The 13,162-nt window shown below is 67.8% G+C and overlaps 1 protein-coding gene across 9 annotated transcripts in view; it reads left to right on the top strand.

Annotated features, from left to right (window-relative positions):
* The window catches only part of MYH14 (myosin heavy chain 14), a 71,443-nt gene that overhangs the window by 25,540 nt on the left and 32,741 nt on the right, over positions 1-13,162 (top strand). For all 9 annotated transcript variants that reach the window (XM_070063012.1, XM_070063010.1, XM_070063011.1 and 6 more), the window contains 8 exons: positions 766-864; positions 1,584-1,724; positions 7,782-7,877; positions 8,918-9,036; positions 9,837-9,989; positions 10,766-10,939; positions 11,151-11,324; positions 11,802-11,916. In XM_070063012.1, coding sequence (XP_069919113.1) covers positions 766-864; positions 1,584-1,724; positions 7,782-7,877; positions 8,918-9,036; positions 9,837-9,989; positions 10,766-10,939; positions 11,151-11,324; positions 11,802-11,916 — 1,071 coding nt within the window. The remainder of the gene's footprint in view (positions 1-765; positions 865-1,583; positions 1,725-7,781; positions 7,878-8,917; positions 9,037-9,836; positions 9,990-10,765; positions 10,940-11,150; positions 11,325-11,801; positions 11,917-13,162) is intronic.

The following is a 13,162-nucleotide window of genomic DNA, read 5'->3' as shown; positions in this document are numbered from 1 at the left end:
TAGTGACCAGCTTGTAGGGGGCGCTTGGGGTCAGGTGGCACCCCAGGCCGACCAGACGGCTCTTGGGATGGCCAGGTGGGTGCAGAGCCCCGTGTGTTGCAGCTTGGCCGGCCCCAGGTGGGCTGCATCACCACGTGGTGACTCTGGTGCAGATCGAGCCCCGCCCCCGGGCTCTGTGGTGTGTCAGGATCTCCAGGGTGCAGGTGCTGCCGTCACCCCACTGACAGAGGAGGAGGCCCAGGGCCGCACGGTGCACATGCGCGCCCCCTGCCCCGTTGCCCCGTGCCTCCCCTTCCACCCCATCAGTGACCCTTGTAGGCCGGCTTTAGAAAGTGGGCCTCAGGCTCACAGCTGTCCAGGAGCACGGGGCCCAGGGGTTGGACAGGGCAAGGCAGCCGGCGCTTCACGGGGCTGCTGGGAAGCGGGGAGCTCGCAGAGGCCCCGAGTTCCAAGGGAGCAGGAGCTGGGGTCTCCCCGTCCTCATGGGGAAATGGGCCGGGAGAGTGACGATGATTCCGAATGCCCTCAGGCGTGCTTAGTGGCTGGGCCAGGCGCTGCCCCCGGTGCTCACCCTCACGGTGCCGGTTGGAGGGGAAACCGAGGCACCACTGCAGAGGTGACGCGGCCAAGGCCGCTCACCCAGTGCTGGCCGAGCCTCCAGCCTGGGCTCCCATGGCCTCTGCGGCCCCAGGAGGTGGAGGGGCGGGCGGGTGGGCTCCCCTCCCCTCCCCCCTCCCCTGCCCTTCCTTGACCCGCCCCGCCCAGACCTGCTGGAGAAGTCGCGTGCCATCCGCCAGGCCAAGGACGAGTGCAGCTTCCACATCTTCTACCAGCTGCTCGGGGGCGCCGGGGAGCAGCTCAAAGGTCAGCGCCGGCAGGGGCGGGGCGCGCTGTCTGCCGGGCCTGCTCTGTCCTGGCCTCTGCGGCCTGGCCCTGCTCTGTCCTGGGTCTCAATCTCTCTCCCCCTCTCTCCCCCTCCCCCACGCTGTCCTGGCCACGTGGCCCTGTGGCTCCTGACGCTCGGCTGCTGTCTGTGACCGCCCCTCCGTGCGGCTTCTGCTCACTCCCGCGGAGGCCGTGCAGTGACCCCGGCTCTGTGTGGCTCCGGCTCCTGGCGACCCTGGCATGGCTGCTGCTGCCCGGGGCTCCCCTCTGCTCTGGCTCCCGCTGCGCCTGGTCCCCGGGCTCTCCTGGCTCCTGCTCCACGCTCGGCCGCTGCACGGCTGTGGCTCTTGTTTGCCGTGGGCCCCTCTGCCCTGCGGCTCCCTCTCGCTCTGGCTCCTTCCACCCTACCGCATGTGCGTCCTGACTCCTGCCCCGCGTGGCCTCTGCTTCCCCTGGCTCCCTCGGCCCCGTCGCACCTGCCTGCTCTGGGCAGATGCCCGACTTGCTGGAGGCAGCGAGGCAGTCTGATGCGCGCCCACAGTCTGACGGCGCCCGCTGCACGCCCAGCCCTTCCTGGAGGCCCGGGAGGAAAGGACCCCGGCCACTGGTGGGGGGGGAGCGGTGGCTCACCCTAGGTCCCCATCGATGTGGGCCACCACGGCGCGCCCCTGACCCGGCCTCCCGCCCGTTCCCCACAGCCGACCTCCTCCTGGAGCCCTACTCCCACTACCGCTTCCTGACCAACGGGCCGTCGGCGTCCCCCGGCCAGGAACGCGAGCTCTTCCAGGAGACGCTGGAGTCCCTGCGGGTGCTGGGGTTCAGCCACGAGGAGATCACCTGTGAGTGAGCCCCTTCGCGCCTCTGTTTGCTTCAGCGTTTATTGAGTGCCTGCTGTGTGCGGGCACTGTGGTTGCGGCAGGAACACGCCCGCCCCGGGGAGACCGACTGGGTGGGAACGCGGGGCAGATAAAGAAGGAAGGAGCATCGAGTGCCCCAGACACAGGGCGGGGGTGGGGGCGTCTTCCTGCCGGGGTTGTGGTGGGGGAGGCGTGCTCTGAGGAGGTGAGCGAGGGCGATACCGGGGAAGGCCTGAGGCAGGAAGGCCGTGGCGTGTCCGGGGGATTGGAACTTCTGCGGAGATGGACTGCGGAGCCGGGCAGGGCCCTGGACGCAGGCCCCAGGCCAGCACTGTACCCTGGGGGCCCTGGGCAGCCATGGGGGGGATGGGAGCAGGGCAGGATGAGGTCCGCTCCGGGAACAGCAACCACCCAGTGCTGTGGAGGGACACTGTGTGGAAGGGGCTGGAGGCTGACGGTGGGGATGGGGGCCTGGGGAAGCCCCGAGGATCCGGCCGGGGTCTGCTCCGGTCTGCCAGAGCTGGGCGGTCCTGGTGCTGAATGCTCAGTGCGTCGCCTCCCTCTGTGCTCCTGAATGGCGCGTGTGGATGGCCGCTGTCCACTCCTGTGGACACATAGGCACGTCCACAAGCCGAGCCTATGAGAATTGAGAAGCGATTGTCCCGAGAAGCCCCGGGGAGGGACGGTGGCGGGCTTGGTGCCTTCTGCCTGAGCCTGGCCCTAGTCTCTCCCCAGCCTCTGGGGCTCTTTGGCGCCCCCTGGCGTGTGGCTGTCAGGGGTGTGGTCTGAGGACGTCCCAGGGGAGCGGGGCCTGCCCTACTCCATGCTGGCCTGTCCCGCACCTGTAAGGACCCTGCTTCCTTGGGGGCTGCCGCGTATCGTTTTGGGGCCAAGAAGCAGCACACACAGCTGAACCCATACGTGTGAGGGGACTTCAGAAAGCTCCTGGGTCCCCGGGCTGCGAGTGGCTGACTCGGGGTCTCGGCCCCCTGACCTCGGCCCCATTTCCCGACTGTGCTTGCGCAGTTCCCCAGCTTGTCTGTCTCCATAGCAGGGTGGGCAGTACACACACTCAGAGGGTGCGCGGGGCAGGGGCTGGGCCGCCCAGCCATCCCCTGAGGTCCCATGGAGAGCTCATGGCCCTGCTGGCGGCTGCCCTGACGTCTACAATCCAGAAATGGATGTTTTGCAGCCTTGCATGGAGGGACATGGCGGGAAAATGGCCCAGGTCTCTGTGATGGCCTGGCCTCCATGTCCCCAGTCGTCCCTTGGGATCCATGGGGGCTGATTCCAGGACACCCCACAGGCCCCAGACCCCTGATGCTCAAGTCCCCCGTGTGAAGCTGTGCGGTGTTTGCCTAGAGCCTGTGCCTACTCCCATACGCTTAAGTCATCCTTTTTTTCCTTTAAGATTTATTTATTTATTTATTTGAAAGGCAGAGTCACAAAGAGGAATAGAGAGAGGAGAGAGGAGAGAGAGAGAGGAGAGGAGAGGAGGGAGGAGGGAGAGAGAGAGGAGAGAGAGAGGAGAGAGAGAGAGGAGAGAGAGAGAGAGGAGAGAGAGGAGAGAGGAGAGGGGAGAGAGGAGAGAGAGAGGAGAGAGAGAGCTCCTCCATCCGCTGGCTCACTCCCCAGGTGGCTGCAGTGGCCAGGGCTGGGCCAGGCTGAGGCCAGGAGCCAGGAGCTTCCTCCGGGTCTCACAAATGGATGCAGGGGCCGTCTGCTGCTGCCTGCCCAGGCGCATTAGCAAGGAGCTGGGTGGGAGGTGGGAGGTGGAGCAGCCGGGACTGGGACCGCGCCCGTGTGGGATGCCGATGCCGGCACTGCAGGCGGCGGCTTAACTCGCTGTGCCGTGACACCGGCCGGTCATAGTCGAGACAGCCCCAGCAGCAGGCCGCGGAGTGGCCTCCTGGGCAGGAGCAGGTGTTGCTCTGGGGCCACAGCCCGCGCCGTCTGAGCGGTGCCGGGGTCAACAGCTGCCCGCAGGGCGCTCGGGACCCTTGCTCAGCTGCCCCTGGGGGAGGCGGGGGCTCCTTGGAACACACTTTGAGAAACTTGCCCCGTGCCTGAGGCTGGGGCTTCCCGCCCTCGGCAGAGTGGAGCAGGAGTGTGGGTCAGATGCCAGCCTTGCCTCCGAGGGGCCCCAGCGTGGGGGGGGGGGCGGGGAGTCAGCGGAGGCGTGGGGGTGGGGTTCTGTTTCCTTGTTGACGTGTTTCTTGTCCCCACTCGTCCATTGGTTATTTATTAACGTAGTTTTAACATGTATTTCGTTGTTGCATTATTTACTAGACAGGCAGCTAGACAGAGAGCCAGGGCTCTTATCTTCCGCTTTGCTCCCCAGACGCCCGCATCAGCTGGGCCGGGGCCTGCCTGATTCGGGGCCAGGGTCTCGGTCTGGGTCTGCCCAGACCCGAGTACTTGAGCCGCCGCAGCTGCCTCCCCGGGTCTGCACCAGCAGGAAGCTGGGGTCAGGAGCCAGATCTGGGATCCAAACCAGGTGCCCTGGTGTGGGACACGGGTGCCCTCACTGTGCCGTCGCTGCGGGGCCAACAGCCGCCCCATATGGTTCTGATTCGTTCCTTCTGTGCGCATCCCCTGGGCGTCTCGGGCTCGGTCCGTTCTAACAGCAAGCACAGGAGTGACAGGCAGTAGGCTCCACTGTGTGCCAGGGCCCTCCTTCACAGCCATTATGCGCCTACTGTGTGCTGGGCCCTGCGCTTGGGTTCTCTCCAGTTCTTCAGTTGTGGCTGCACCACTTCACAGCTCCCACAGTCAAGGCCCCCGGGGGAGGGCTCCCCCAGCACAGGAGGAGGGAGTGAACCCCACCCCCCACCCTGGGGGGAGGGCTCCCCCAGCACAGGCCCAGGAGGAGGGAGTGAACCCCACCCCCACCCTGGGGAGGGCTCCCCCAGCACAGGCCCAGGAGGAGGGAGTGAACCCCACCCCCACCCTGGGGAGAGCTCCCCCAGCACAGGAGGAGGGAGTGAACCCCACCCCCCACCCTGGGGAGGGCTCCCCCAGCACAGGCCCAGGAGGAGGGAGTGAACCCCACCCCCACCCTGGGGGAGGGCTCCCCCAGCACAGGCCCAGGAGGAGGGAGTGAACCCCACCCCCACCCTGGGGAGGGCTCCCCCAGCACAGGCCCAGGAGGAGGGAGTGAACCCCACCCCCACCCTGGGGAGAGCTCCCCCAGCACAGGAGGAGGGAGTGAACCCCACCCCCCACCCTGGGGAGGGCTCCCCCAGCACAGGCTCAGGAGGAGGGAGTGAACCCCACCCCCACCCTGGGGAGGGCTCCCCCAGCACAGGCCCAGGAGGAGGGAGTGAACCCCACCCCCACCCTGGGGAGGGCTCCCCCAGCACAGGCCCAGGAGGAGGGAGTGAACCCCACCCCCACCCTGGGGGTGTCATGTTTGGTTTTTCTGAGCCTAGTGTGCTCATCTGGGAAATGGGACTGTGACAGTCGCTGTCTCCTACGCTGCTTGGATTCAAGGCCAGTCAGTCCCGAGCATTAATTGTGCACCTGCTGTGTGCTGGGCACTATTCCAGGCCTTGCCGAGAGTTTTCAGGGAGAAGAGCCTGGTGGTTAGAGGCTCGGCTGTGTGTCTTCCAGCCCAGCCCCACGTCTCCCCAGACGCCTGCCTGCACCAGGGGTGCCCTCCCGGGACCCCCCACTTCCCCACCTGAGGAGGGGGCAGCTGGCGGCCACAGGGCTGCAGTAAGCGCAGTGGAGGTTCGGGCCCCGCAGCAGCACAGACACCGCGTATCTGGGCTGCCGTCCCACCTGGCTGCTGACACGTGCGCGTGCCAGGGCGGCTGGGAATAGAATTTTTTTTTAAAGTTTATTTATTTATTTTGACAGGCAGAGTGGACAGTGAGAAAGAGACAGAGAGAAAGGTCTTCCTTTGCCGTTGGTTCACCCTCCAATGGCTGCCGTGGCCAGCGCACCACGCTGATCCGATGGCAGGAGCCAGGTGCTTTTCCTGGTCTCCCATGGGGTGCAGGGCCCAAGCACTTGGGCCATCCTCCACTGCACTCCCGGGCCACAGCAGAGAGCTGGCCTGGAAGAGGGGCAACCGGGACAGAATCCGACGCCCCAACCGGGACTAGAACCCGGTGTGCCGGCGCCGCAAGGCGGAGGATTAGCCTGTTGAGCCACGGCGCCGGCCTCAATTTTTAAATGCAACAAATGTAAGCATGGCCTGTGGCTGCCATGTTGGGGGGGGGGGTGCAGGTGGAGCTGTGATTGTGCCCATTTCACAGGGAACACTGAGGCCTTGGCTGCAGTGTTTGTCCCCTCTATGGCCCTGGGTCTTGCCTCCACCACCAGAGCCCTGCCTGGCCCTGGCACCCCCTCCGAGCCCCCTGGCAGGTGGACTTCGGGCAGGTCCCCTTAGAGACAGACCTCAGGGGGTGTGGCTGCCTGACCAGGCTCTTGTCTCCCAGTAGGGTGCTCGTCAGAACCTGCAGCAGCCCCGGGGAGGCCTGGAGCCTTTACCCCCCCCAGGATGCCCCCAATGTTCTTGGGGTGCTCAGAGGCCCCTGATCAGAGAGGGCAGAACCAGAGGCAATGCTGTACCCCATTTACGTGGCCCCTGGCCACGGAGTCATTGACCCCTTGGGAGATGCAGGAAGACCCTGTGGGCCTGGGTGAGAGGAGCAGGGACCGCCACAGGCCCCGCCCCGCCCTGCGGAGCGCTCCCACCTGCAGGGGGCGGGCGCGGTGCCGGGTGGGTGGGTGATGGGGGGTGCGCAGGCCGGGGAGGATGCTGGGGCCAGCACCCAGGGCCGGGGACTGCCTGGGCAGGGCTGAGACCTGGTGGCTGGGAGCTGCAGGAGGGGCGGGGGCAGGTGCTGGGGCGGGGGGCTCTTCCCCTACAACACGCACATACAGTTCATTGTGGAGGCACTGATAGAGCACTTGCTGTATGCGGTGCACACAGCTGGGGACGGATGGGAAGAGGAGCTGTGGTCCAGGTCGGGAGGAGGAAGTGGGGGCTGGGTGCAGCCGTGTGGAGACCTCTTGGGCGAGGTGCAGCTCACGGCCTGGAGTCCCCGCTGTGTTGTGCGGCCCGTGGGGCCGGCTCAGGCCCTTGTTAAACCCTGGTGCTTGGCAGGTTAGTCCCGCACCGCAGAAGGTGTGACCTTCAAACGGAGGACAAGGTGTATCGTCCTCAAGTGCAGGCGAGGTCCCCTCAGCTTGGAAGCAGCAGAGATGGTGGCGTGAACCAGCGCCCAATGGGGGGTGGAGGCCAAGGTCAGGTGTGGGCGGGGCTGGCTCCCTCGGGCAGGGCCGGGGACGCCGAGTCCTGGCCCCTTCCAGCTTCCCAAGGCCCGGGTAGCCCTGGGCTCTGGGCCCTTCCTCTGCCCACCCCCCGGTCTCCTCTGAGTGTGTCCTCTCCCTCCCGAGGACCTTGTAGGCCACTCAGGGCCACCTGAGCAGCCCAGCATGACCCCCTCATCCCCTGCCCGCCGCATTTCTTTGCCATCCCCACATCAGTGCCCCTGTGGCTTCCTGGTCAGCCGAGGTCCCACGCACAGCAGGGGAAGCCCCAGATGCCCAGTGCCCTCTGCTGGGGTCAAGCGAGGCGACCCCTGCTTCCTGCACAGCCCCTCTGTTCACGGAGCCCCGTGTCCTCCCCACGGTTTGTTCAGGGCCACGCTTTTGTGGGGTTTTATTGATAATTTATTTTTCTTTAATATCCACTTATTTCTTTGAAAACCAGTTTCAGAGAGGGAGAGACAGAGTTTCTCCACCCTCCGGTTCACTCCCCAAGTGCCCACAGCAGCCAGGTCTAAATCAGGCTGACGTCAGGAGCTTCACGTGGGTCCCCCACGTGGGTGCATCTCCCGCCGTGTTCCCAGGCGCGTTAGCAGGGAGCTGAACTGGAAGCCGAGCAGCCAGGACTTGAACCGGTGCCAATCTGGGATGCGGGTGGGACAGGCAGCCGCTTAATCTGCGGTGCCACAGCGCCAGCCCCTACGTCACGTGGGCCTCCCTCGCCGAGCCCCCGGTCACCGCTGTCCTTCCCGCCGGCAGCCATGCTGCGGATGGTCTCGGCCGTTCTCCAGTTCGGCAACGTCGTGCTGAGGCAGGAGCGGAACACCGACCAGGCCACCATGCCGGACAACACAGGTACGGCCGGCCGCGTGGCGGCCACCCCCAGCCCGCACGCCTGTCCCCCTCCCAGCTCTCAGCCCTGCCCCGAGTACTCAACAAAGCCCCCTCCTGCCTGATTCCACAAAGCACGAGCCCTCTCCCGAGAGTTCGGGCAACCACGGCAGCCCCGCCCCAGCCCCTGGGCACGCGTTAGGGCGCAGCGCCCACGCCTGGGCGGGCCTCACGGCACCTCTGCCACGCCTTTCTGTATTTGCATTTTTTCTAAAGATTCATTTGAAAGGCAGAGTGATAGACACACACGCACACACATGCATACACACATATGCACACATGTGCACACACATCACACATGCACACATGCACACATACACGCACACTAGAGAGAGAGGGTCCCATCTGTTGGTTCTCTCTCCAAATGCCCACAGTGACCTGGCTGGGCCAGGCTCAGTCCAGGTCTCCCACGTGGGTGGCCAGAGACCAGGTTCCTGGAGCACCTGCCGCGGCCTCCCAGGGTCTGCATTAGCAGGAAGCCGGAGCCGGAGCCGGAGCCAGGAGTTAAACCTGGGCGCTCCAGGTGGGCTGCGTGGCATCTCAGGCATCGGGCCAAGCGCCTGCCCTCTTCCCTACTCCTGAGATGCACACATCCTGAGTGGACCCTGGAGGGGTCCCGGGTGCTTCCCTGACCTCAGAGCGGCCGTCCCCAAGGTCGCGCCGTGGCTGGCCAGGTCGCGTCCCGGCTTTCTGCATCGTGCACGGCCTCGTGGCGGGGTCTCTGCACGCATCCCGGGAGGGGTCTCGCCAGCTCGGGGTTCTGGGAGGACGTGTGGCCCCAGAATGCTGCACACACTCGAGTAGGCGTGGGAATGGGCGGCAGCCCCCGGCCGCTCCCCTCGGCCAGCGCCGCTCCCCGCCCCGCTGACCTGGGCGCCTCTCCCCGCCCCGCTGACCTGGGCGCCGCCCCCTCGCCCCCGCCCCGCTGACCTGGGCGCCTCTCCCCGCCCCACTGACCTGGGCGCCGCCCCCCGCCCCGCTGACCTGGGCGCCTCTCCCCGCAGCTGCGCAGAAACTCTGCCGCCTCCTGGGGCTGGGGGTGACCGACTTCTCCCGGGCCCTGCTCACGCCCCGCATCAAGGTCGGCCGGGACTATGTGCAGAAGGCCCAGACCAAGGAGCAGGTAGGCGGCGCGGGCCAGCCCTGGTGCAGGTGCTGGGGTGACAGCAGGGAGGGAGGCAGAGCCAGGCCCCTGGGAGAAACCGCGGGGGCAGGGCGGACTCAGGCGGTGAGGGCTCCCTGGAGGAGGCGGTTTCGGTGGTCAGGAGGCGCCAGGCAGAGGGGGCAGCCTGGGCAGGGTCCCTGGGGGCTGTTACGGCCTTGGCCATCTGGGGCCGTTGAGGCCAGCGCGGCGGGGAGTGATGGGGAGGTGGGGAGACGTCGGCTGGGGCCAGGTCACGCAGGGCCTCAGGGGCCGGGGAAGGGAGACGATTCGCACCCAGGGCACGGCGGGAGGCTGGGCAGGTTTTAAGCCAGAGAGCAGCTGGATGCTGTTTGTCTTGTCGCGACCTCTTCCCCTCCCCTGCTCCGCTGCTGTCCTGGGGCGCTGGGGCACTGGGGCTCCAGAATGAAGGATTCACAGTGGGGGCCGCTCTGCGGTGGGGGGGGGCCTCGCTTCCCGGCGGGGCAGGCGGAGGCACAGAGAGGCCTGCTCACGTCTGAGGTCACACAGCCTCTCCGCGGCAGAGCCCGACTCAGGCCCAGGCTTCCCCGCTCCCACCTGCCGGGCCTGGGGGAGGGGTGTGAGCCCCGCGCACAGCAGGGCTGCAGGAAGGCTCGGCTCCCACCTGCGTCCTCGCTCTCGGAGTGGGGGGTGGCCGTGCCCGGCCAGTGCTCGGGGCCCCTCCCAGCGCTGACCGCACCCAGTGTCGCCTTCCTGGCTGAGGCACGGGCTGGGCCCTCACCGCGCGCCCTGCCCCGCAGGCTGACTTCGCGCTGGAGGCCCTGGCCAAAGCCACCTACGAGCGCCTCTTCCGCTGGCTGGTGCTGCGACTCAACCGCGCCCTGGACCGCAGCCCCCGCCAGGGCGCCTCCTTCCTGGGCATCCTGGACATCGCCGGCTTCGAGATCTTCCAGGTCTGACCCGGGGCCCTGTCCCCTGCCCTGGGTCCCTGTCTCTCCCCAGGTCCCTGCCCCCCCAGTCCCTGTCCCCCCCATCCCTGTGCCCCCCCGCCCAGTCCCTGTCCCCCCCATCCCTGGCTCCCCCCCCCGGGTCCCTGTCCTCCCTGTCCCTGTCCCCTCCACCCTGGGTCCTTGTCTCCCCCACACCCTGGTCCCTGCCCCCCCAGGTCCCAGTCTCCCCCGGGTCCCTGTCCCCCCACCAGGGTCCCTGTCCCCCCCATCCCTGTCTCCTCCCCTTTGGGTTCTCGTCTCCCCCTCAGTCCCTGTCTCCCCGGTCAGATCCCTGTCTTCCCACTGGGTCCCTGTCCTCCCCTGGGTCCCTGTTCCCCTAAAGTCCCCAGCCCCGCTGACTGCCCTGTCCCCCCGGGTCCCTGTCCCCCCGGGTCCCTGTCCCCCTCTCCTCTGGGCCCCTTGTCTCTCTCTCTGTGTCCATGTCCCCCTGGGTCCCTGTCCCCCTCTCTCTCTGGGTCCCTGTCTCCCTCTCTCTCTGGGTCCCTGCCCCCCTCTCTCTCTGGGTCCCTGTCCCCTCTCTCTGTCCCCCTGTCCCCTCTCTCTGGGCCCCATCCCCCTGGTTCCCCGTCCCCCTGTCCCCCGTCCCCTCTCTCTGGGCCCCGTCCCCCTCTCTCTCTGTCTCCCCGTCCCCTCTCTCTGGGCCCCGTCCCCTCTATCTCCCCGGCCCCTCTCCCTGGGCCTCGTCCCCGGCCCTCCCGCTGACTGCCCGCCGCCCGCAGCTGAACTCCTTCGAGCAGCTGTGCATCAACTACACCAACGAGAAGCTGCAGCAGCTGTTCAACCACACGATGTTCGTGCTGGAGCAGGAGGAGTACCAGCGCGAGGGCATCCCCTGGACCTTCCTGGACTTCGGGCTGGACCTGCAGCCCTGCATCGACCTCATCGAGCGCCCGGTGAGCCCGCGGGCTGGGCGGGCCGAGGAGGGCGGCCGTCTCCCCGACGGGGACCGCGAGGCGGTGGGGACGGCTGTCCTGCCGCGGGCCTGGCTCCGGCCCGCGGGCTAGTCGCGGCTCTGGCCTGGCCGTGCGTGCCGGGGTCCCTTAGAGCAACCACGGCGTCCGGTGCTGGGGGTCTGACCCGCCCTCCTCTCCTGTCGCCGGCCAGGCCAACCCCCCTGGGCTCCTGGCCCTCCTGGACGAGGAGTGCTGGTTCCCCAAGGCCACGGACAAGTCCTTTGTGGAGAAGGTGGCCCAGGAGCAGGGGGGCCACCCCAAGTTCCAGCGGCCGCGGCAGCTGCGGGACCAGGCCGACTTCAGCGTCCTGCACTACGCTGGCAAGGTGGGTGGCCAGGCCAGCCTTGGGGCGTGCGGGTGGGAACAGGGACCTGGGGGGTCTCCACGCATGTGAGGGGGTGCGGGGAGAGCAGGGACCACTGGCGTCCACTTGGTGTCCAGCACACACAGGGCAGGGGCTCTGCCGAGGTCGCCACTTTCTCAAGGCGGGACATTGATGGGGTTTTGAGGGATGGATAGGAGTTTCCTGAGAGAGGGGCCGTGTTTCCAGAAAACTTTGGCTGGATGTGGCCCCGGGCCAGGGTTTGTCCCTGGTCTGAGGACAGCAGCAGGGGCTGGAGGAAGGCAGGAGAGGGACCTCCAAGAAGAGGGTCCTGCGAGGGTGGCCGGAGAAGGACCAGGATGGGGCGGCAGGGGGCGGAGTCAGCTTGAGAGGTGCAGTTCTGGACATGGACACGAGGTGGCGCCGCGGCCTCGCCCGTGGGGAGCCCGCAGGCCGCGAGCGGTCCCGCTGTGCCCGCAGGTGGACTACAAGGCCAACGAGTGGCTGATGAAGAACATGGACCCTCTGAACGACAACGTGGCGGGCCTGCTTCACCAGAGCACGGACCGGCTGACCGCCGAGATCTGGAAAGACGGTGAGGACCCGCCCCCGCCCCCCCCACGGGGAGTTTGACTGACGGGGAGGGGGGCGTGGCGGGGCAGGTGGGCGGAGCTCTGGCCAGGAGCCCAGGTGCATCCCAGCCCCGGGGCGCCGGTCCCTGCGCTACAGCGGCCTCCAGGTGACCCGCGGCACCCACTGCAGGGAGTTGTGTCGGTAGGCGGGGCTGGCCGGGGCGCGGCCCGCGAGTTCTAATATCTCACCCCGTGCCGGCTTAGCCCAGAGGGGCCGTGCGGGGGGCGGGCGCTGTCCGCCCCTGGGGCCTGAAATGCTTAGCGGTGCCTGCAGGGGGGGTCGAAGGCGAGCACCGAGGTGGGCGGGGCCTGCCTGCCCTGCTGTGCCGAGTCCCCTACGGGCCCGGAACTTTGGCCATCAGTCGGCTCCCAGGGGTCCCTCCGGGGGGGCGCCTTAGCCCTGGCCGGCCCCCATCTTCCTTGGGGGTCTTAGAAGGCGCAGCCGCAGAGGGGCCACACGCGGGTGGGACGAGGGTGTCCCAGCGCGAGCTTGCAGGGCGGGGGGCACCGGGACCCCACTCTTGGGAGCCGGAGCTACAGGGAGAAGGTGGAGGTTTGGTCTCACAGAGGGTGACGGACCTGCAGACAGACCCCGATTCTACGGGGGGATCATCTCCCCACACTGGAAACCCACCCCCTCCCCCAGGCGCCTGCCCCCGCCACGGACCAGAGCCCCCGTGCCCCTCAGTCACCCCGCTCCTGCGTGGGCGCCTGGCTCTCGAAGCTTCGCAGAGAGCGTGGACCCGGGGCGTGGGGTGGGGCCGGCATGGAGGCGGCTCCTCCCCGGTTCTCCCACAGCAGCCCCGAGGCCAGGGCTGTGGGCACAGGGGCACAGGGACGGGCGGGAATGGGGGCCAGCTTCCCACGTCCGCTGCCTGGAGCCCAGAGCCGGGCAGCCACGTCCCGGCAGCCCGGGGACGTCGGCGCCCCGGGGTGGACGCCAGGCGGACACGGCCAGCGCTCGGGTTTCCCTCCGCCTTCGCCCCGAGCTGCCGACTAACGCTGTCTCCTCTCTCTCTTCCTGCCGCTCTCCCCTCCTCTCCCCCCATGCATCTCTCCTCTGCCATCTCTCTGCCATCTCCCCCACCCCCCCTCACCCTCCCCCACCCCAGAGCACGGGGGGCTTCCTGCCGCTCTCTTTGCTGGGCGCCTTCCGGCCGCGCCCCCAGGATCTGCAGGGAGGCGCTGCTCGCCGCTGCTCGGCCCGGG

The sequence above is a fragment of the Oryctolagus cuniculus genome, chromosome 18 (genome assembly GCF_964237555.1).
Source record: "Oryctolagus cuniculus chromosome 18, mOryCun1.1, whole genome shotgun sequence".
Classification (NCBI taxonomy): Eukaryota; Metazoa; Chordata; class Mammalia; order Lagomorpha; family Leporidae; genus Oryctolagus; species Oryctolagus cuniculus.
This window is presented reverse-complemented; position numbering and strand designations above follow the sequence as displayed.